At 41.4% G+C, this 21,786-nt stretch overlaps 1 protein-coding gene across 4 annotated transcripts in view; it reads right to left on the bottom strand.

Moving 5' to 3' along the window:
* Positions 1-21,786, bottom strand: part of AOAH (acyloxyacyl hydrolase) — a 160,671-nt gene that overhangs the window by 127,184 nt on the left and 11,701 nt on the right. For all 4 annotated transcript variants that reach the window (XM_059395657.1, XM_059395655.1, XM_059395659.1 and 1 more), the window contains 2 exons: positions 14,534-14,629; positions 1,004-1,070 (listed from right to left, as the gene is read on the bottom strand). In XM_059395657.1, the coding sequence (XP_059251640.1) occupies positions 1,004-1,070; positions 14,534-14,629 (163 nt within the window). The remainder of the gene's footprint in view (positions 1-1,003; positions 1,071-14,533; positions 14,630-21,786) is intronic.

The following is a 21,786-nucleotide window of genomic DNA, read 5'->3' as shown; positions in this document are numbered from 1 at the left end:
TAAGCTATTAATCCAATAATATTTGATTAAGATTAATTTTCTATATTTTATTGACATATTTCTTATATACTAATTATTGATATTGCATATATTTGTATATTACATATATTTATATTTATTGTTATTTATAAATATATTACATATATTTATTAGCATAAATAAATATATATAAATTTAATATAATACATATTAACGTAAGTATTTATACACATATACGAAAACTACAAAAAAAAGAAAGCAAGAGAAAGATGAACATGGAGATTATTACTTGGAAGGAGAAAAGCATGAGAATGACAGGGGAACTGGACTGTTAGAGTAAATTATAACTAAGGTCCTAGACTTAGTTTTTTGGGTGGTGGGTTTGGAAGCTAATTACATTATTCAAAGTAACTAAATCATAAATGTAAGAAAGCCATGTATGGATCCTTGATGAAAAAATGCCATGAATAGGAAGGAAAATCATTTATCTGATTCAGTGCACCTGAGCTCAAAATAGAAAGAAACATAAGAGACAGAAGGAAACAGACTGATGATAATGACATGCATGCGGGAACCTGAGAGGCATGGGCTGGGGCTAGGGAAATGGAAAGGGCCAGGAAACCCACGAGGAAGGAGAGAGGAGAAGAGCCTAGGAAGAACACAGCCTGGGACCGGAGCAGGAAGAGAAGGAAAGGGTGGGGCTCCTTGGGGAGCTCAGGAGAAAGGGTTAAATGCTTAGGTCCAGACAGTAGGATCTGGTTACTTGTTGGTAAAATTCCTTCTGAGATGCTCTTGAAGAGAAATCGAGCTAGGTGCCACACTGTAATTCAAGGGGAGTCTTTGCCTCGAGTGACAACCGATCTGAGTCAGGTCTGAATGCTCCACTACTAACAAGAACAGGAACACAGCTCAAGCCCTTGTTCTGTGAATACATCCTGCTGGAAGTGGAACCAGCTGCCTGGCAGCTTTCCTGTTGCCCCCATGTCCCAACACCGGACCCAGGTTACTGTGCCGGCATACTCACAGTTTTATGAGGTCCGGTCCAAACATTCTTATCACTAAATAGCAGGTCGTCTTCAAGAACAGCTTTTCTAAGAAGAAATAAAGAAGGGGAAATAGATTATTTCTTATTCTGATGAATTTAACACATGAGTTAAAAATAATCATCTTTACTAGGAACTGATGCTGAATGATTAATTTAGCATTAATTCAAGTGATTAATTATAAGGGTTTAGAAAAATGTTACAGTTAATGTATTCATTAAAACCTCATTTTAGGATTATGTGAATGCCACTTTATTTACCGTGCATGATAAAGATCACCAGTTTATTATAAAAATACAGTTACATTTTTGGGTTTTATTTTCTTTTGTACAGCAAGGAACATCTGAATGTTGATGAAGTTCTCCTTTGTTGAAATAAAAGAAACAGGACTCACATTGAAGTAAGCAAGCTGAAATATAGCTTTGTTAAAAATACACTTCTTTTGTGTTCATTCAGGGAAAAAAAGATTGCATTTAGGCTATTTGGTTTTGGGTGTTGGTATTCCAGAGACAGGAGACTGTCAAGATCCCTGCACTGCTATCTACCCCAGAGAACACACAGACCCCCGACCCCCACCAACACACACACACATAAACAAAGCAATCTCCTTCCTCTCCACTGTGACAGTACAGGGATGCCTTGTGGATTGATCTGCACAATAAAACCTATGAACTCTCTGGACCTGTTTTTCCAGTTTGTGACTCCACTGTGAAACCCTGGGAATTAGAACCTTAGCACAATTAGGACAGATGGGCTATCCTGGGAAAAGATGGGAATCTCTCCCTGATGAGAATCTTGTCATGCTTAACTAAAACGGGGCTACACACACCTTGCCTGGAGGGCAGGTAGTGAAAGAACAGCATAAATATTCGGAACTCTTGCCAGTAGTTCATTTTTACTCAGTAGTAAATAATGTAAATAGTATTTTTGTATTCCAATAGATCTATCGATAGGACTTTTTTTTTCCTACAATAAAGCATGAACTTCAAACACACTATGCTTTGGGAGTAGGAACTTAAAACCATATCCCCACACTGACCTTCCAGAAATGAAAAGAACCATCGGGGAATACTATGACATGTGATGACAGCAAATTAGATAACTAGAGGAGATGAACAAATTCCAAGGAAGACAGGATGTCAAAACTGACTCAAGAATAAATAGACAATCTGGATAGATGTATAACAAGAGATTGAATTAGTAATCAAACGCTTCCCCCAAAGAAGAGCCCAGAATCAGGTGGCTTCACTGGGGAATGGTATCAAACACTTAGGGAAAGATTTTCTGAATTGATTTTCTCCAAAGAAGATATATGAATGGCCAATAAGCACACGCTCAACCTTTTTAGATATTCAGGAAATGCAAATCAAAACCACAGAAAGATACCACTTCACACCCACTATGATATGCTGTAATAAACACAACAGATTAGCAGGTACTGATGTGGAGAAATTAGAATCTTCATACACTGCAAGTGGGAACAGAATACGGTGCAGCCACTTTGGTTAATGGCCTTATAGTTAGTTCCTCACATGGTTCAACATAGAGTTGCCGTAAGATCCAACAAGTACACTTATAGGTATATACCCAAAAGAATAAAAAATATACATCCACACAAAAATGTGTACATGAATGTTCATAGTGGCATCCTTTAAAATAGCTGAGAAGTGGAAACAACTCAACCCTAATGTCCATTCACAAATGAATGAATGAACTAAGTGGGTTATATACATACAATAGAATGTTATTCAGTTATGAAGAGTAATTAAACTCTGCTCCGTGCCACAACATGGACCATTATGCTAAGTGAAAAAGATGTAATTGTATTTATATGAAATATACAGAAGAAGCGAATGCGTGGAGGCAGAGAATAGACTCGTGGTTGTTTGGGTCTCTTGAGGATAAATATTTGGGGTGGTGAAGCTTAGAGGTGCTAGGGTCCTTTTCGATATAATGAAAATGTTCTAAAGTTTGTGGTGATGAAAAAGGAGAATTTCAGACCAATATCCCTGATGGATATGGATGCTAAGATTCTCAACAAGATCCTGGCTAATAGGATCCAATAGCACATTAAAAAGATTATCCACCACGACCAGGTGGGAATTATCTCTGGGTTGCAAGGATGTTTCAATATTCGCAAATCAATCAATGTCATAGAACAAATCAATAAGAGAAGAGAGAAAAACCACATGGTCCTCTCAACTGATGCAGAAAAAGCATTTGACAAAATCCAGCAACTGTTCCTGATTAAAAGTATAGGGATAGAGGGAACATTCCTCAACTTCATAAAGTCTATGTATGAAACACTCACAGCACATATCATCCCCAATGGGAAAAAGCTCACAGCCTTCCCGTTGAGATCAGGAACACGACAAGGATGCACACTCTCACCACTCTTGTTCAACATAGTATTAGAAGTCCTAGCAATAGCAATCAGACAACAAAAAGAAATAAAAAGTATTCAAATTGTAGAAGAATGAAACTCGACCATTCTCTTACACCACACACAAAGATAAACTCAAAATGGATAAAAGACCTCAACGCGAGGCAGGAATCCATCAGAATCCTAGAGGAAAACATAGGCAGTAAGCTTTTCAATATCAGCCACAGCAACTTCTTTCAAGATGTGTCTCCAAAGGCAAAGGAAACAAAAGCGAAAATGAATTTTTGGGACTTCATCAAGATCAAAAGCTTCTGCACAGCAAAGGAAACAGTCAACAAAGCAAAGAGACAACCCGCGGAATGGGAGAAGATATTTGCAAATGACAGTACAGACAAAAGGTTGATATCCAGGATCTGTAAAGAACTCCCCAAACTCAAGACACACAAAACAGATAATCATGTCAAAAAGCGGGTAGAAGACATGAGCAGAGACTTCTCCAATGAAGACATACAAATGGCTAACAGACACATGAAAAAATGTTCATCATCACTAGCCATCAGAGATTCAAATCAAAACCACACCAGTTAGAATGGCCAAAATTAACAAGACAGTAAATAATGTGTGTTGGAGAGGATGTGGAGAAAAGGGAACCCTCTTACCCTATTGGTAGGAATGCAACTTGGTAGAGCCACTTTGGAAAACAGTGTGAAGATTCCTTAAGAAATTAAAAATGGAGCTTCCCTATGACCCTGCAATTGTACTACTGGGTATTTACCCCAAAGATACAGATGTGGTGAAAATAAGGGCCATCTGTACCCCAATGTTCATAGAAGCAATAGCCACGGTCACCAAACTGTGGAAAGAACCAAGATGCCCTTCAATAGACAATGGATAAGGAAGATGTGGTCCATATATACAATGGAGTATTATGCCTCCATCAGAAAGGATGAATACCCAACTTTTGTAGCAACATGGACGGGACTGGAAGAGATTATGCTGAGTGAAATAAGTGAAGTGAAATAAGTGAAGTGAAATAAGTCAAGCAGAGAGAGTCAATTATCATATGGTTTCAATTATTTGTGGAGCATAAGAAATAATAAAGAGGACATGGGGAGATGGAGAGGAGAAGGGAGTTGGGGGAAATTGGAGGGGGAAATGAACCATGAGAGACTGTGGACTCTGAAAAACAATATGAGGGTTTTGAAGGGGCAGGGGGTAGGAGGTAGGGTGAGCCTGGTGGTGGGTATTATGGAGGGCATGTATTGCATGGAACACTGGGTATGGTACATAAACAGTTGAATTCTGGTACACTGAAATTAAAAAAATATAAATAAATTTTGTGGTGATGGATGCACATCTCTGGGAATATACTAAAAGCCACTGAGTTATACATTTTAAATGGGTGAATTGCCTGGTATGTGATTATACCTCAGTACACCTGTTTTAAAATAAAAACATCTCCCTTTTTCCCCGGGGAGCTCCTTGTCAGGGCACTGCAGTGGAGAGTGTCGAGAACCTCGGATGTCCTAGGACTCAGAGATCAGATTTCAGCACCTGTCCACCTGCCTCTGACCTTCGACTGCTTACCCTTTCTGGATTTCAATTCCTTCATCTGAAAAAGGTGGGACAGGGACTCAGTCTTCTTCACTAGACCATCTAGGAACTTGGGAGAATTAAGTAACAGCCATTCAGAACTACAGGAATCGGCAAAGCACTCTGCCAGCAAGTTTCAAGTACCCTGACACAGAACTAGTTTAGCTGAGAGCTGGGCAATAGTTTGCTCTTGCAGTACTTCTCGGAAGAGAAAATTTGCTTTCTTTCTGGTAAAATAAAAGACGTTGGTGTGTGTGTGTGTGTGTGTGTTGGAACCTCGTTTTGCTCAAGTTGAAATGAGTGGCTGGTTTCCCCTCGCTCTCTGAGTCGGACCATCCGAATGACCCATTTCTTGAACGGATTCTGTGATCATTTCTCAGATGGATTCTATGATGCTTAAGGGTGAGGGGCTCTTGGAGCAATAGCTGGTCTGAAGCATGAGATGACCCCTTGACAGCTAAATTCTAGATCAGCACAGTAGGGTACAGAGTGGAGACATGCAAAGTCCCCAGAGCAAGCCAGATAGAGCCTAATCACCATGATCAGTTGTAACCTCACCATTAGTGATGGAAAACAAAGTTGTTCACATATTGCTAGTTACCTGACTTAAAATATACACAGTTAAACTCTCTGTGACCAGGAAGGTACAACAGCATTTAATTTCTACAGAGTCAGACTTGGAACAGCATCGGAGAAAAAAAATCGTGGCCATTCCCAAGGGCAAAGAAGGGTTAAAAAGGAGCCAGTGAGCAGTCATCGTACTTAGATGTACACACGTGTATGTAAATAACACCAAGCACATTCTAGGCTGTCATTCACCTTCACATTTACTGTGAAGAAGTTTCTCATAAGAATCTTTTGAGGGAGTGTTTCTTCTTACCTTTGTTGTATAGGGAGGAACGTCCAGGTTTAGAGAGCTTAAGGCCCCAAGTCACAGATCGGCCAACTGGTTCGGTTAGAGATTGTATTTTTTACTCCAAAAGCCCATGTTATTTGCAGCATGACTGTCAGGTGTACTTAGGACATTTTATTTGATGCTTTGTCAACTCCAAGTATGACAGGGTCAGTGACAGACTAAGTACTGGTGAGAAATTTGAAGCACAGGGAGATTAACTGACCACACAGCTAGTTTTGAGGCTATGTGTTTCTAGCTTGTTCGTAGATTTTCAGAATCTCTAGAACACGAGGAGAGTTGCCTTCCTCATTTTCAATCTACATGAGTTTTTAGCTATCATATTCCATGAAGATAAGATTTTTGCAGAGGTGACCCCCAGAAGAATGAAGTTCCAGCAAGGGTCTTAGGGCATAGGAGTCTGCTCATCCCTAGGGAGAATGATTCCATTAATCATTTTTTCATTAACAATTCTGAGATTCTTCCAAGGTGTTTACTAATGAGAGCCAGAGGCAAAAGCAGCAGGTGAAACCGAAGGTCAGTAATGCTTTGCAAAATTCAAAAAAAAAAAAAAAAAAAAAGAAATCTTCTCAGGCAAGAAAATGCCAACATGATTTACTGAGTGATTATTCTCAAGAATGTTGTTTACATGCTTTCATTCTGCTAAAAGTTATGTTTTCTGAGCTTGTGTTGCTTTGGAGGTAAAAGCAATACTATTTTAAAATAGTTTTTAAAATAGTATCTGTGGGGCGCCTGGGTGGCTCAGTGGGTTAATCCTCTGCCTTCGGCTCAGGTCATGATCTCAGGGTCCTGGGATCGAGCCCCACATTGGGCTCTCTGCACAGCAGGGAGTTGGCTTCCCCCTCTCTCTCTGCCTGCCTCTCTGCCTACTTGTGATCTCTCTCTCTCTCTGTTACATGAAGAAATAAAAAATCTTTAAAAAAATAAAAATAAAATGGTATCTGTGTGTTGAAATCCATAATTTCACTTCCTCTGTCCCCATTCTCATGGCTCACCAGACAGGAGGCAATACTGGGGTTCTGGTAGGCACTATGGTTCAGGCCTATTTGATTTCAAGAAGGAAAAGTCCTGAGGTAGGAGGCAAAGTGTCTTTGTCACCCTCTACCATCTGCATGGCCATTCTACGCCCTGGTTTCCACTTCCGTAAAATGGAAACAGTAATGCCCACCCTAACTTAATGTATGTCAAATGAAAGAGCCTTTACTGAACTGAGCGTCTTATTTTTTTTTTTAATATTTTATTTATTTATTTGACAGAGAGAGAGAGAGACATCACAAGCAGGCAGAGAGGCAGGCAGAGGGAGAGGGAGAAGCAGGCTCTCTGCCAAGCAGAGAACCTGACTCGGAGCTCCATCCCAGGACCCTGAGGTCATGACCTGAGCCGAAGGCAGAGGCTCAACCCCCTGAGCCACCCAAGGCACCCCTGAGCACCTTATTTTTATCCAGAGGTAAAACATTAATTAATAAAATGAAAATAACCTCAAGCAGCATTTTTTTTAAAAGATTTAATTTATTTATTTGACAGAGAGAGATCACAAGTAGGCAGAGAGACAGGCAGAGAGAGAGAGAGAGGAGGAAGCAGGCTCCCTGCTGAGCAGAGAGCCCGATGCAGGCCTCGATCCCAGGACCCTGAGATCATGACCTGAGCCAAAGGCAGCGGCCCAACCCACTGAACCACCCAGGCACCCCCAAGCAGCGTTCTTAATCCTTTGAAATTCTTTCAATTGAGAGGTAACCCACCCCAGAAACTGAAATACCTACTTTGCTTCCTTTGGTAAAGTAACAACTTTCATTTTACCAGAATCTGACCTTCTGCCTCTCATTTACCTCAGCAGACACTGAAATGTCCTGCGTTGAGTCAGAAAGAGCCCAGACCATACCCTGAAGACCAGCAATCTTGGTCCCTGTTGTGCTACATTTCGCTAGTACATTAGGACAAGGTCATCTAGGAAGGAGGATTTTTACTGAGCCTTTCATCTTTGAACAACACAACCTTGCCTAAAAAGAGAAAATCAAACACCAGGTACAAATGGTGATTATCTTCAGTGTGGTCTATTACACGGAAATGACAACCAATAAACAAATCTTAATGATAATTATGACTGTTTTCACTTTTTTTCCTGTTTTGTGAAATGGTAATAATGTTTTCCTCTTCTTTCTCTAATTCAGGGATGTGAAAATGCAAAGTCAGGTTTATGATACACTGTAAACATCCAGTAATGGGGGATGGGTCAGGAAAATATGGGACATTTATGTGGTGAAGAACTGTAGAGTAATTAAGGGGCTTGACCTAAGTCTCTAGGTCTTAACATAGATCTACAGATCTCAAAAACATACTGTTGAGTGAAAAACAGAAGTTGCAGAGCTATACATACAGTAGACATTACTATGAAAGCAAAATCCCACACGGGGAGAATTCTGGAAAGATAATGTTGAAGGCAGAGGAATTTTGGAATTTCTTTGAGTTTCCACCTAAGAGGGGAAAACGAGCTCCTGGAAAGAAAAACCCCAAATCCATGGACAATTGTTATAACATAAGTAGGTATTTCCATGAACCCCAAAACACATTTAGGCAAGGATAAACCACTCATGGCCACAAGACCTATGGGTTATCAATGTCTATATGACAGAAAGTAAAGGGAAGCAATGGAATGCCAGAGAAACCTGAGAGTAGGGGAATCCCCAGATAGCCCATAGGTATTGCTCAGAAAGTATGGTGGACCAATTAAAGTACAGCACCTGAGACTGGGAGGGGTTTGGCCCACTGTGACAGATGAGTACAAAGGGCTCAAGGCAGAAGGACTAAGATGGCTGGCTTGTCCAGGCATGTATAAATTGCAGAAACTGACCTGCCAGTGCTCCCTAACAGGACAGTGTGCATACTGAGGAGAAACTGCTGGGTTTGGAAACAACACTGAGCTGGACAGAAGCAAAGGAAAGAGAAAATCCAGATAAAAGTGGGCAGGGAAACAGTCAGAAACTCTCTCAGCAAGCAAGCTGCTGTGGTTTGTGTGTCTGTGTGTGTGTTTTAACACTACACAGGAACAACAGAAAAAGTTTTATGCATTTAGAAAAGTACCTTGAACCACTTCTCTTTAAGAGTTTTGGAAAACTAATTTCACATAAAAATGAGCAACAGAAATGTATCTAGGTCAACTCCCATACAAAGTTATTATAAGAAAAAAAGAATAAGGAACAGAATCACATCCTTATAGATAGCAAAAGCATGCCAGAAAGTCAAGCCCAAAAAAGGATTAAAAAATAACATAGTATTTCGTAATGAGTTAAGGAGCATTAATAAAATGTTACAAGTCGTGAAAGAACAACAGAAATCAGAATTAGAATAACTCAGACATGGAATAAAAGAACTCAGGGAAAAATACAAGATTATAAGAGAAATGAAGTCTGAACTAGAGTGTATACAAGAACTGAACACAATAGCTAATGTCTTAAGTAAAATACAAGGTGAAAAGGAGCAAAACTTTCAAGAGAAAAAATAAAGGGATAGAAACTATTCAATAGCTAGGCAACATATCGAGGTTAGGCAAAGGAGATTGAAAATACGGATATTAGAAATCTCTGAAAAAGAAAACCAAATCAATGAAACTGAACAAGTAAACAACTTTCCTGAAATTATAAAAAAATGTACTTGAGAATATTCTCTGTGCCTGACGTCAACATACAACAACTAACACTAAGACACATTCTACTTAGATGACTGAATTTTGGAGAAGAAAGGAAAAAGCAATCTTTGAATTTCTAGGCAAAAACAGCAAGTGACTTACAAGAAAAAGGGAATTAGATTACCAGCAGGCTTTTTAAAGACACATTTAAGATACTGAGGGAAAGAAATTGTGTGCCAAGGATTTACATATCCAGAAAAACAACTGATTTTCAAGTGTAAAGGGCACAGAGAGCTAGCTATTGACAGGAAAGAATTCAGGGAATATTGTTCCCATGAGTCCCTCCTGAGGAATGAACTTTAGACAACAGCTCAGCTAGAGAGACATCCTCATAAGGGCTGGTGGTGAACATCGATCAAATAGTTGCTGATGGGACCGAGACAAAGTGATGGCGGGCAGGGAATGGGTATCATCCGTAATAGCTGTATGCTCAGGGCATATAGTCAATGACTAGAAAGGGTGGAGAAACAGGAAAAGTATATGCAAAAAAACAATGTTAACTGCTTTCAGTGATTATAAAGTATATTAATGGTAGCAGGACGAGGACTGACATTCTGAGACGTTATATATGTAATGAGGGAGAGGTGAATGAGTCATGATGGGATATTTTATCCCTCTGCCCTTGAGAATTAGGCCTTCAAGTATGGAAAGAAGAGATACAGATAAGATTCAGAAGAGATTAAGAAGAAAATCCTGTCAAGAAAAGAATCCTGTAATCCTGAATTTGAAATGTTAGTATGAACTCACTAGACATTTTGTCTTAAAATTATACGTAATATAGGTAAATGTATGTATATATAAATATATGTTTTTTTCCTAGCATTGTCTACTAAAGAAACCCAGAAAGAATGACAAACTCAGTGGCCAATGAACACCCAGATTGTGGTCTTAAAATACTATTTCCCAATAATGGAAACCAGAGCTTTTGAGAGAAATGATTGATTTCAAGCCTGGGGCTGGAAAAGCACAAGTCAGGGCTGGAACATCTTGTATCAATTAGTAAGGAAGCTATCAAAGGTTACTTAGACTCGTGTCAAAGGGACTCAGGAGCCAACTTGAAGTTCCCACTGGTCAAACATGAGACAGTTTGAGTTACAGAAGGATGGTAATTGAAAAAAACAAAACAAAACAAAACAAACTCATGAAATACGTATAAATTCAAGAGTTCATATTGGTATTTTAAAGAAAAGTGATTGACTACTGTGGGATGATCACAGAAAGGAATGAATTATTTGAAAACTGGCAAGTAGAGCAAAGGAATCAGGAATGTATCTGGACTTTCTTACTATAAACATTATCATTAGTGACTGTGGGGAACATGTCTTTAAAATATGATGAGGATGAGGGAACTGTCCCTAATGCATTTCCACCACTAAATATAATATGAATGTTATTTAGAATAGCACCATTTTGCAGCTCCCAATTAACTAATAGATTGGGTTATTGAGCATCAACAGCTGCTAATATCACAAAAAGGAAAAACCACATTTAATGGCCTCTCAATGAAAGAAAACATCACCACTTATAGTCTTGCCAAAGAAATCAAACTGGAGTCTGATCAAGCCTCTGGATCTAGCTGCAAATTTTCACGAAATACAGAACACACAACAACATACTCAACCATATCACAGGGAAGCAATGAGCAAAATCCAGGCTGTGGGAAACTCTATAGAGCAAATCCCACAATTAAATTACATGGCAAAGAAAAGGGAAGGAAAGAAAACTTGTAGATTAAAATAGACTTAAAAGACATATCAAACATTTTAAAAACATTTTGTTTTACCAAAAACAGGTTAAAAAATTATTCACTGAATAATACCATAAATTGTTTATGAATTCATACAAGTGAATGTGAAAGTATAAAGCTCAACAAGAACAATACTCATCAAGTTCATATGAGTGGTTCCCTCTAAGGAGATTGGAGGAGAAAGGAACTGGGGGTGAGGGGAAGCCAAAGGGTGTTTCAAATTTATCTGCCACATTCTAATTCCATAAAAGAAAGATGATGTAAATATGTCAAAACCTTAGCAATGGTTAATCTGGGACATTGTAAACACATCTGTTTTATTCTCTCTTGATCTTTAGTTTAAATTCCAAGAAATTTAGCTTGTGAATGCATATTGTAACTGAATGCAGTAAATCCTCCGAAAATGCTTCTGTGCTGTTCACACAACATGCTGTATAAGCCCAAGACACAGACGCCATTAGTCTAGCTTTCTTACTTCAAGAAAATTCATCCTTGATGAATTTGTTTCTTAACATTAAGTCAATGACAATTTGATTCTCAAAGAAGTTTACCCATTGTGATTGTTCACTTAATAGTATTCTATAAAGGATCTATAAGGGAAACAGAATCAGCATTTTCTCGATTTTGTTGAGATTGAAAGAGAAATACACAACTTGTGTATTTTTGTACCTAATCAGTTTTATTCATTCTAGAAGATGGAGATAATGTTAAATTATGATTGAATCATCAAACATAATACCTATTATACCCAAATCTGCAAATTCACTAATTATGCTTTCTATTTCTATTTCTTTTTTTTTATTTAAAATTTTGATAGTTAACATATAATGCATATTGATTTCTGGAGTAGAACTCCATGGTTCATCACTTACATACAACACCCAGTGCTCATCATAACAAGCGCCCTCCTTAATACCCATCGCCCATCTATCTCATCGCTCACTCACCTCCTCACCTCCCTCCATTAACCACCATCATCTCCCCCAGTTTGTTTTCTTTTCAAGAGTCTCTTATGGCTTGTTTCCCTCTCCCCTTTTTTCCCTTTTTCCCCTTCCCATATGTTCCTCTCTTTTCTTTCTTAAATTCCACAGAGTAAATGAGATCATATGATATTTGTTTTTTTTCTGATTTATTTCACTTAGCATAATACTCTAACTTTATCCGCGTTGTTCCAAATGGTAAGATTTCATTCTTTTTGATGGCTGAGGAGTATTCCATTGTATATGTACCACCTCTTTATTCATTCATCTGTTGATGGACATTTGGGCTCTCTCCATAGTTGGGCTATTGTTGATAATGCTGCTATGAACATTGGGGTGCATGTATCCCTTCAAATCTGTACCTGTGTATCCTTTGGGTAAATACCTAGTAGCGTGACTGTTGAATCACAGGGTAATTGTATTTTTTAACATTTTGAAGAACCTCCATACTATTCTCCAGAGCGGCTGTACCAGTTTGCATTTCCACTGTCAAGAGAGTTCCCCTTTCTCCTCATCCTCACCAACATCTCGTTTCTTGTGTTATTAAATGAAAAAAAAAAATAAGAAGAATAAAAGAAATATAGAATACAAGTAAAAAGGAAGCTCAATCCTATTTCCCCTAGAGCTGAAGCTTTGCAGCGCTCAATGATAATAAACTTGGTGGGAGCTAGTTGTTTCTGCTGGTCGGCTGCGGGAGTGTCCTCTGCACTGATTCTCAAGCCAACCTGTCTCCGTGGAAACCCCTCTCCAGGGCTCAGTGGGGTGAGGCTTGGTGGCCAGGGCTCTGGCCTCCACTAGGTGGCGCTGTTTTTGCTCCCTGAACCCTTATCAACGCGGATGTGCGGGATGAATATGGCGGCGCCCTGCTCTCCCGCCTCGGAGCTGGCAGTTCACACCCCCTACTCTTCTGTGAGCCCTCAAAGAAAAGCAAACAGTCACCCTATTTGTGTCCCCCGTGTATGCTAGAACCCTGCATTCACTCTGCCTGTGTCCGAGCCTTTTTATTTCTGGCATGTGACTGAATTTCAAAACCAAATTTCGGGGTCACCCACCCCTCAAACCACACTGTTCCCCTGGGAGAGATTCTCCCCACGCCTGCCTGCCCCTCCCAGGAAAGGGGTCGCCAGACCGACGCGGAGTCCACACTTTATAGCGGAAAGCCTGCACGAAGTCCCGCTGCTCTCTCGGGCCTCTGGCTTCTATGCCTGGGAACCCAGGCGCCCCTTGGTGCCACGCATTCTTCCTGAAACCCAGGGGATCCTCAGACTACCTGGTCACTCCTGGGATTCTGCCCCTTTTCGCCACCTGAGCACCTTTAATCCTGGCTTATCTGCCCCCATAAGGAACTTAAAAGTTCAGATTTTGCGTTCAGAGGCCTCTAATACTTAGCAGTAGCTCGCCCAAGCAGGCTCCCTCTCTGCCCCGTTTCCACAGCTCAGTCTCCCCCGGTGAATTTCTGCACTTCCTACCTCCCAAAAGGTGGTCGCTTTTCCACTTGGAGCCTTGCAGTTCTTTCAGACCCCGAATGGACTTCTTGGGTGGTCAGAATAACTTGATAACTATCTAGCTGCGTTTGGGGGGCGAGAGGAGCTCCGGGATCTCCTACTCCTCCACCATCTTAACTCCTCCCCCCACAACTTGTTTAAATCATCAATCAGTTCTTTTTTTTTTTTTTTTTTTTTGGAGGATGGGTAAATAATTTAATTGAGATCCTGTTCAAATCCATGGGCTGTTCCCAGATTATTTTCCCCAGTTAGGTTTTTAAGATCAGCTGTCTTCTCAGCCTAAACAAAGCTCTGTGTTGGTAGGGCTCTGGGTGCCTCTGGGAATGTGCATGAGGTTAAACTAACATAAATCACTGAAAATTATCCATTTTTTTCATTATTTTGACCTTCTTGGTACTTAAGGCAATGAACCCCAGTTGGTGGGCAAATCCTTATAAATGTAACACATGAAACAAAAATTAGCCATTCTATGTTTTATTCCATAAATGTCCACAGCAGTCTCATCCCGCCATGATGGAAAATGAACATCGGGGAGCACAAATATACTAGAGTGGTTTTTTGTGTGTTTGTTTTAATTTCTATTAGTCTCATAAAAATATCAACTCACATAAACTCCCTAAGCAGGTGTAGGGTATAAACTCACTCATGATGACCCAAGAATCAAACAAAGAAGCAGACCCACAGCTGCATGACCCTTTCTGTACTTACCCGGCAGGTAGCTGCAGAGTCTCTCCATGGAGGCCTCCACCGTGGAGTTGTGAACTTGAGCAAGTTGTTCAATCACAGAAACTACCACCACGCAGGCTGCAAGGGGGGAGGGGGCAGAAGAAATGTCAGCAGTGTGGAAAAGAAAACAGTGTTGGAGGGCCAGAAGAAAGGAAGGGATACGTGTGTGTCCTTAGGAACACCAACCTCCCCACAACACAGAACGTTTGTTGGCTAAGCCTTTTAAAATCTGCCATGTGCATAGAGGCCCTGTGAGTTGTAATGAGGTGTGAAGTGTGCTAAGATGGTGTGTTTGAGGACCAGAAAGAATGGTTGTCAGTTCAGTTTTGCTACTTGGAAGCTATGTGACTTTGGGGACCTAACGGAATCTTTGTTTATTTCTATTTTGATCACATGGAGAAAGAAATGGCATTTAAAGGAGATAGTGCAGAAATAAACCAGCTAGCACAGAGTGGAAGCCCAGTAGGCATTGGCTTCTTTCCCCTCTCCTTTTCTTCTTTTTTGCAGTAGTTGGCTTCATTGAGACTAGGATCATTCCCACTCCATACATGCTCAGCTGTGATCCAGGGTCAGTTTTTTAATTTTAGAAAAGTGGTGGAAATTGCTCAGCATTTGGAGTCAGAAGATCTGGTATTGAGTCTTGCCCTTGAATCTTGGACTCAGCATCCTGGATTTCTAAGACTTGGTCTCCTCACTGCAATGTAGGTAATAATTCTACAGGGCTGCTGTAATGCTTAAGGGAGATAACAGTGCAACTGAATGTGGCTTTGAAATCATAGTACTATTGTAAAATATCATTTTACCTCCCAGCTATAAAGCACTCTGCTTGAAAGCATGTACCAATATAATAAGTGTCTGGAAGGAACCTCAGATTAAATTAAAAATATATTCCTTCAGCTATCTTGATATATAAATGTGTAGGCCCAGAAGTACTAGGCTGACACCCCTTAGAAGGTTCTATTACCAGCCTTGATCTGAATGTCTGTGGAAGCCCAATCCTCCTTTTTCCAAAGGGAGGGGACTCTTTCTTCTATACACAAAGGGTTGGTTGGCCAAAGATCAGTAAGTCTGTGCGAGGAAATTGGTAGGCCTTCTTGAGATAGCAGGAGTGGCGTTTATTAGCAGAGGTTGGTTTCTAAGGAGGCAAAAGATGGCTTATATCCCAAATGAAGAAGTTCCAGGGGGCCTGGCCCAGTAGTAGCTCGCTATTATCCATATGCTCAAGGAGCTGGGAACCCAAATTCACATGCAGTGTCATTAAAACCAGATTTCTACAAGGACCCCTTGAGGGAAGGTGGCTGATAACAGATGTGAGAGTACAACCAACCATTTCTAGACAGATAAAGCTGGACAAAGCTGGACTCCCCTAATCTGAGATAGCATGATCTTAAAAACCAGTCTTACTGTTCTGAGAGCAATGGCACGTTTATCAGCGTCAACTATCAAGGTTGATTAGATGTGCTTTTAACCTAATCCATGCATTGAGAGTCTTATTACACCCAGTGAATTCAGTAGCTAATAGTTATTAGCACTTTATAGTCTAAAAAGCATTGCCATATATATTTTATTTTAAAAACATTTCAAAAATACAGATTCAATGCAATCTCAGCAAACAAAAAATACAGAATACTGTAAATAAAATGAACATCCTTTAAATCACCCAGAGATAGACCAATTTCATTTTTATTTTAAATATATAAATATATTTAACATATGTGAATATATTCAGCATTTATAATATGCTTTTATACCTTAATATGTCTCCGCCAATCACCTCTTAAGTTAGGTGGAGCCAAATAAATTTTAATAGCTGCAATTGAAAAGCAATTATAAATAATTATATTGCAGTGTGGAAAGGGGATACAGTGAGGTATAGTTAAAAAGGGAGAGGCTTTGAATTAAAGAATAAACTTGGGTCCCAATACTGGATCAGTCCGTTATAAATAGTGCAACTTGGCACAAGTTACCTACTCTTCTAGAACTTCTTTTCTAAGAGTTTAGAGTTGGACCTTAAGTTCCTTGAGGGTGGGAATGGGGTCTTAACTCTGACTTTGAGTGCCTGATGCAGGGTCTGTTTTGGAGTCAGGGGACAGCAAGGTTTTCTGACTTCAAGCAAGCTGACTGAGAAGCACTGAAGGGACATTTCAGTTGTTAGTTGCCAGGGGTCTCCACAGGAAAAGCTGAATGGGTACACTCGAAGCTGTGTTCTGACTCAGTCACGATCCCCAACAACATTGCTTATATTGGTTTTGTCTTGTTGGAGGGCAGAGGGCATAGGGCATGGCGGTACTTCTATTCTGATGTGAAACAACCAGAGCCATCAGCTGAGTCATATAGCAGATTCTATAGCAAATAGTCATGGCATGCAGCTCAGGATCAAAGAAGGCAGAGGAGGGACATCTGGGTGGCTCAGTTAGTTGAGTATCTGACTCTTGGCTTTGGCTCAGGTCATGATCTCAGGGTCATGAGCTCGAGCTCCGAGTCAGGCTCCACACTCAGTACGAGAGTCTGCCTGGGAGTCTCTTTCTCCCCTCACTTGTGCGTGCATGCATGCACTCTCTCTCTCAAATACATAAACAAATCTTTAAAAACAAACAAAGAAGGTGGTGGAGATTGGGTTGAAATCTTGCATCACAGTCACTTCATCTGCCATTTCATCAATGAGCGGCTTCACCCAAAGTGGACTTGAAATACAAGTATGCCTTTGTTTTAATCCAGGGCTTGGAAGGATCAATGCAAAGCGAATTGCGAATCACGCTGTTCAAAACCAACCTGCTTCTTTGTACTTATAGATATGGGTTTTTCTTTTACGCAAAGGAATCCCATCAAGGACTCTTATGACTTTGGAGGCTCCTTAGCACAGCTTGCTAAAATTGGAAATCATTAGATAAAAAGGAGCAAAAAAAAAAAAAAAAAAAAGTCAGCTGCCTCTGAAGATCAGTAGGATCTTGCCATTACCCTCACTCTGCCTGGTGAAGAGTTACCATCAAAAGAGCTCTGCAGAAAAGGGGGTAATAGGTTTGAAATATGTAAACGCCCAGGTTGGGCTCCGCTTTGATTTGAGTCCTGCCCACTTGGACATCCCCGCCCATTTTCAAAGAGGCTCGATTCCCCTTCCAGCTGGATTGTTAATTTAGGGTCTGCAGTGAGGTGTGTTCTGAATCCTTCAGTTGGCGAGAATAGAGAAATTGACTTTGCTGTAGTTTCTAGTAAGAGGTTCCCCGGGCTTGACAAGCTAAAGAATGTTTTCCTTGGGAGAGATGCATGAACAGAGTAATTTCTCCCATTACAGACCATTCTCTGGCTGCTAATAAAAGGCATGGCTCTGCGCAAGTGAGTTTGTCCAAGCTACTGTTCATTTAGGAAGTGACGAGAGCCGGTGAGAGCTGCGCATTAGCTGAGTGGTCACCATTTGAAACCTCACATATGGCAAATCTCTTCTCACATGGCATCTGAGACTAAGGAGGGTAATCGAAACAGACACTCCTGATATTGTACGAGAAGATGAGAACGGGCCCAAATGAGAACACCTGCCAAAGGGATCTGCTTCTGGACACATACTGGAGGTAGGTTGCGTACTATACCCAGAATCCTTTTGAAATGAAACAGGAGTCTTGCAACTCTAATTATAATCATATCCACACTGGCTGGAAATGCAGGCACTGTGGAGAGCAGGTTAAAAGATTTCCCACTTGTCCGAAGTCCACACTTCATGGAAAAGCCTGGAAAGCACTTGGCATTTGTCAGAGCCAGGGTCAGCATGACTCTACTACCTTTTTGACCCTAAGTGGGGGCATAAATAATTCGTCACATGGCTAGCGTGTGCCCTACACATTGTTTTTTTTTTTTTTTTTTTAAGATTTTATTTATTTATCTGAGAGAGTGAGAGAGAGAGAAAGAGAACATGAGTGGGGCGAGAGGCAGAGAGAGAAGCAGACTCTCCGCGGAGCAGGGAACCTCCATCCCTGGACTGCGGATCATGAGCTGAGTTGAAGGCAGACGCTTAACCAACTGAGCCACCCAGGTGTCCCTGCCCTACAGTTTTTGAAGTGTTTTGTATATATTATCATTTCATTCAAACTTCACAACAACTCCTAGATGTAGGAATTATTGCTCTCAATTTACAGACTAGTGGACAGAGGCTTGGAGAGGTTAGCATACCTTGCCAAGTAACCAGCTGGGACTGGAACAGAGTATGCATTGAGTTCCTTCTAGATGGAGGCACTGTATTGGGCTCCTAGTACATGCTGGAAACAAACTGACAGAGTTCCTGCCCTCTTAGAGATTATACTCTGTTAGAGAATAGTGATCGTAAACAAGTAAACAAACACAGAATTATAAATAATTTTAGGTGCTAAAAAGAAAAAGGACAGGGTGAATTAGCAGAGGGTAATGAGGATGCAGGTGTTATAAACCTTAGCTAGAGCCAATGGAGAAGGCTTCTTTGTAGAATACACACACACACACACACACACACACACACACACACACACAATGACTAATATAATAGAAAGGATCATGAGGAGCTGGGACAAGTTTTGTAAGACGTGGGGGCTGCTGATGGCCACTTCATGGCATAAAACTAGGAAAGCCAGAACCCAGGGGTGAAAGATGAAATTCAGGGGAAGGAAGGGGCCAGGTTCAAGGGATCTGTAGATTGCAAAAAAGCCAGGGATTTTTCCAGAGAGTGATGGGGAGCCATGGCTGGGTTTTGTTTGAAGGGGCTGCTGCTATCTGATCTATGTCTTTAAATTATCATGCTGACTGTCATGGGGAGGAAGGGCCTTAGGGGACAACGGTGGGAGCAGAGAGTAACAGGTGGTCCTGGAGAGAGATGACGGTGGATCACAGAGAGTAACAGGTGGCAGGGGGGACCGAGGAAAACAGACAGATTTGGGATCTACTGTGGAGGTTCACCTGATACAATTTATTAATGAAGTGATGTATGAAGGAAAGAACTGGGAGGAAAAGTGAGAATCAAAACTGACTCCTTTGTTCCTGGTTTGGGCCCAGGGAGGGGCAGAGCACAGGTCTGGGAGCCATGCCACACCTTAGTCCCTGAATTTCTGTTGGACTCATGTGACTTTGTACATCTCACCTGCCCCCCCAGTGCCCCTCAGTTCTGTTCTCCTCAGATTTCCCTCCTTGGGTGGGAGCAGAAGACATGGCTTTACATGTTTACATTATTTCTCATATTGGTGGAAAGAAAGGGAAATAAGAAAGAAAGGCATGAAAATGATCACTTAGAATTATCCTACTCTCAGTCTAGTTTCCCTAAGCTATTAGTTACTAAGCCAGAGCTGGTGGCACACCACCCAGGGAGGGAGAGGCAGACAGGGAAGAAAAGAGAATGGAAGAGAGGGAAGAGAAGGGAGAAGCTATGTACCAGGAGAGAGCAGAAGAACGTGGGGGGTCAGACAGACCTGGGCTCACATCCTGCTTCTGTGACTTACGAGCTGATGTATTTGGTAGGATGGTTAATCTTTCTGAACCCAGATTTTGGCACCCACCAAATAGGATAATAACACCTGTCTGCACAGTACACTAAACATGGATGCCAGCCACTGTTTTGCACTTATTCCCATGAAGAGGGGTGACCTACTTCCCAGTCTTCCAAGTGAAGTAACCTGCTTTGATCAGTGGACCGTGGAGGAGATGACAGCATGTTGGGTCTGAATCCAGACCTTCAGAGGCCTTGCAGCTTCTACTTTTGCCCTATTAGAACTGTTTAGCTGTGAGCTGGAGCCAGCCTTCTGGAGAGGCCACAGGAAGGGAAATCAAGGGGCCCAGCCAACAGCCGGCCAACTACTAGATTGGTGAACGAGGCCATTCTAGAACATGCAGCTCCCGTCATCTCCCTGTCTACCACCTGAATACAGCCGCAGGAGTGAGTTGAGGGGATACAAGTGGGAGGACCCCCAGCTGTGCCCACCCCAAATTGCCAGCCCACAGAACTGTAAGCTAATGACTGTTGTAGAAGTGTGGAGTGGTTTGCAAACTTAGCACAGGCTATCTGACACACCGGGCAAAAGCGTTGTAAGGTTTAAGCAATGCAGCACGTAAAAATGCACAGTTTCTATTCCAGCTGCTGAGACTATAGGGCAAAGACATATTCTCTGTGACTCTTTTTTAAAATAGAAACTCAGAGGGGCGCCTGGGTGGCCTAGCGGGTTAAAGCCTCTGGCTTCGGCTTAGGTCATGATCCCAGGGTCCTGGGATCGAGCCCCGCATTGGGCTCTCTGCTTCAGCGGGGAGCCTGCCTCCCTCCTGCCCACCTCCCTGCCTACTTGTGATTTCTGTCTATCAAATAAAAAAAAAAATCTTTAAAATAGAAACTCAAAAACTTCTTTGAAAAAACATATTGCAGTGACAATAGCGTTTTCACCTTTCTATGGCCGAATTTTGCTTTTATTGCCAATAGCTAGTATTTTCCCTCCATCTGGGAAGATCAGGCTCTGTGGCCTAAACTGACCATCACCTACAACACCATCTTTATGAGAAAGTGCTCAGTGAGTTCCAAACTTCTAACATTCACAAGAGCATCGGCAACAAGAGAGGGCCATTTCCTGGTGAGAGGCTGAGCACACTCAAAGCTGAGCAGAGCGCAAGCAAAGGCGAAGAGAAGAAATAAGCAAACAGTGCTGAGAGATTCAGGATGGTGGGCTTGGCTACTTTAGAAATACATGAAAAGCTAATAATCAAGAAATGAGAGTACAGACACAGGAGCCATCCCATCTTGTTATTAACTCAATGCATACTTTTGAGCACCTGCTATGTGCTCAGAGGCGTAGGATACAAACGTGCATAAGAGAAATCATGGACCAGGAGGGCAGCCCGATGACTAGAAAGACAGTCTAGTCCTGGCAGCCTGTAAGCACTACGGTTCAGGGACCCATTAATGCTTTGGAAGCACAGAGGAGGAAGAAACGCACTCTGCCTCGAGGAACCGGGGACATTTCCTGGAGAAGTTGAATGTTGGAAAATGGGGGAACCTCATTCAGCAGGAAAAGGCAGGAAAGGGCTTCAAGGAGAGAGGTGTAGCCTTTATAAAGCCTTGGATGTGAGAAAGAGAAGAGTTGGGCATCCCCAAGCTCCGTGGGAAAGACGGAGTGAGAGAGATAGGAAGAGATCCCATCTTGAGGTGCCTTGAAGGGCACATGGCAGTGCATGGGCTCTTAATGCTCTAGAATCTAGATTATACACCAGTGGTGTCAAATATTTCGCTTTGTACCCCC

The sequence above is a fragment of the Mustela nigripes genome, chromosome 4, assembly GCF_022355385.1.
Source record: "Mustela nigripes isolate SB6536 chromosome 4, MUSNIG.SB6536, whole genome shotgun sequence".
Classification (NCBI taxonomy): Eukaryota; Metazoa; Chordata; class Mammalia; order Carnivora; family Mustelidae; genus Mustela; species Mustela nigripes.
Note: the sequence above shows the minus strand (reverse complement) of the source record. Positions and strands in the feature narration are given on the sequence as shown.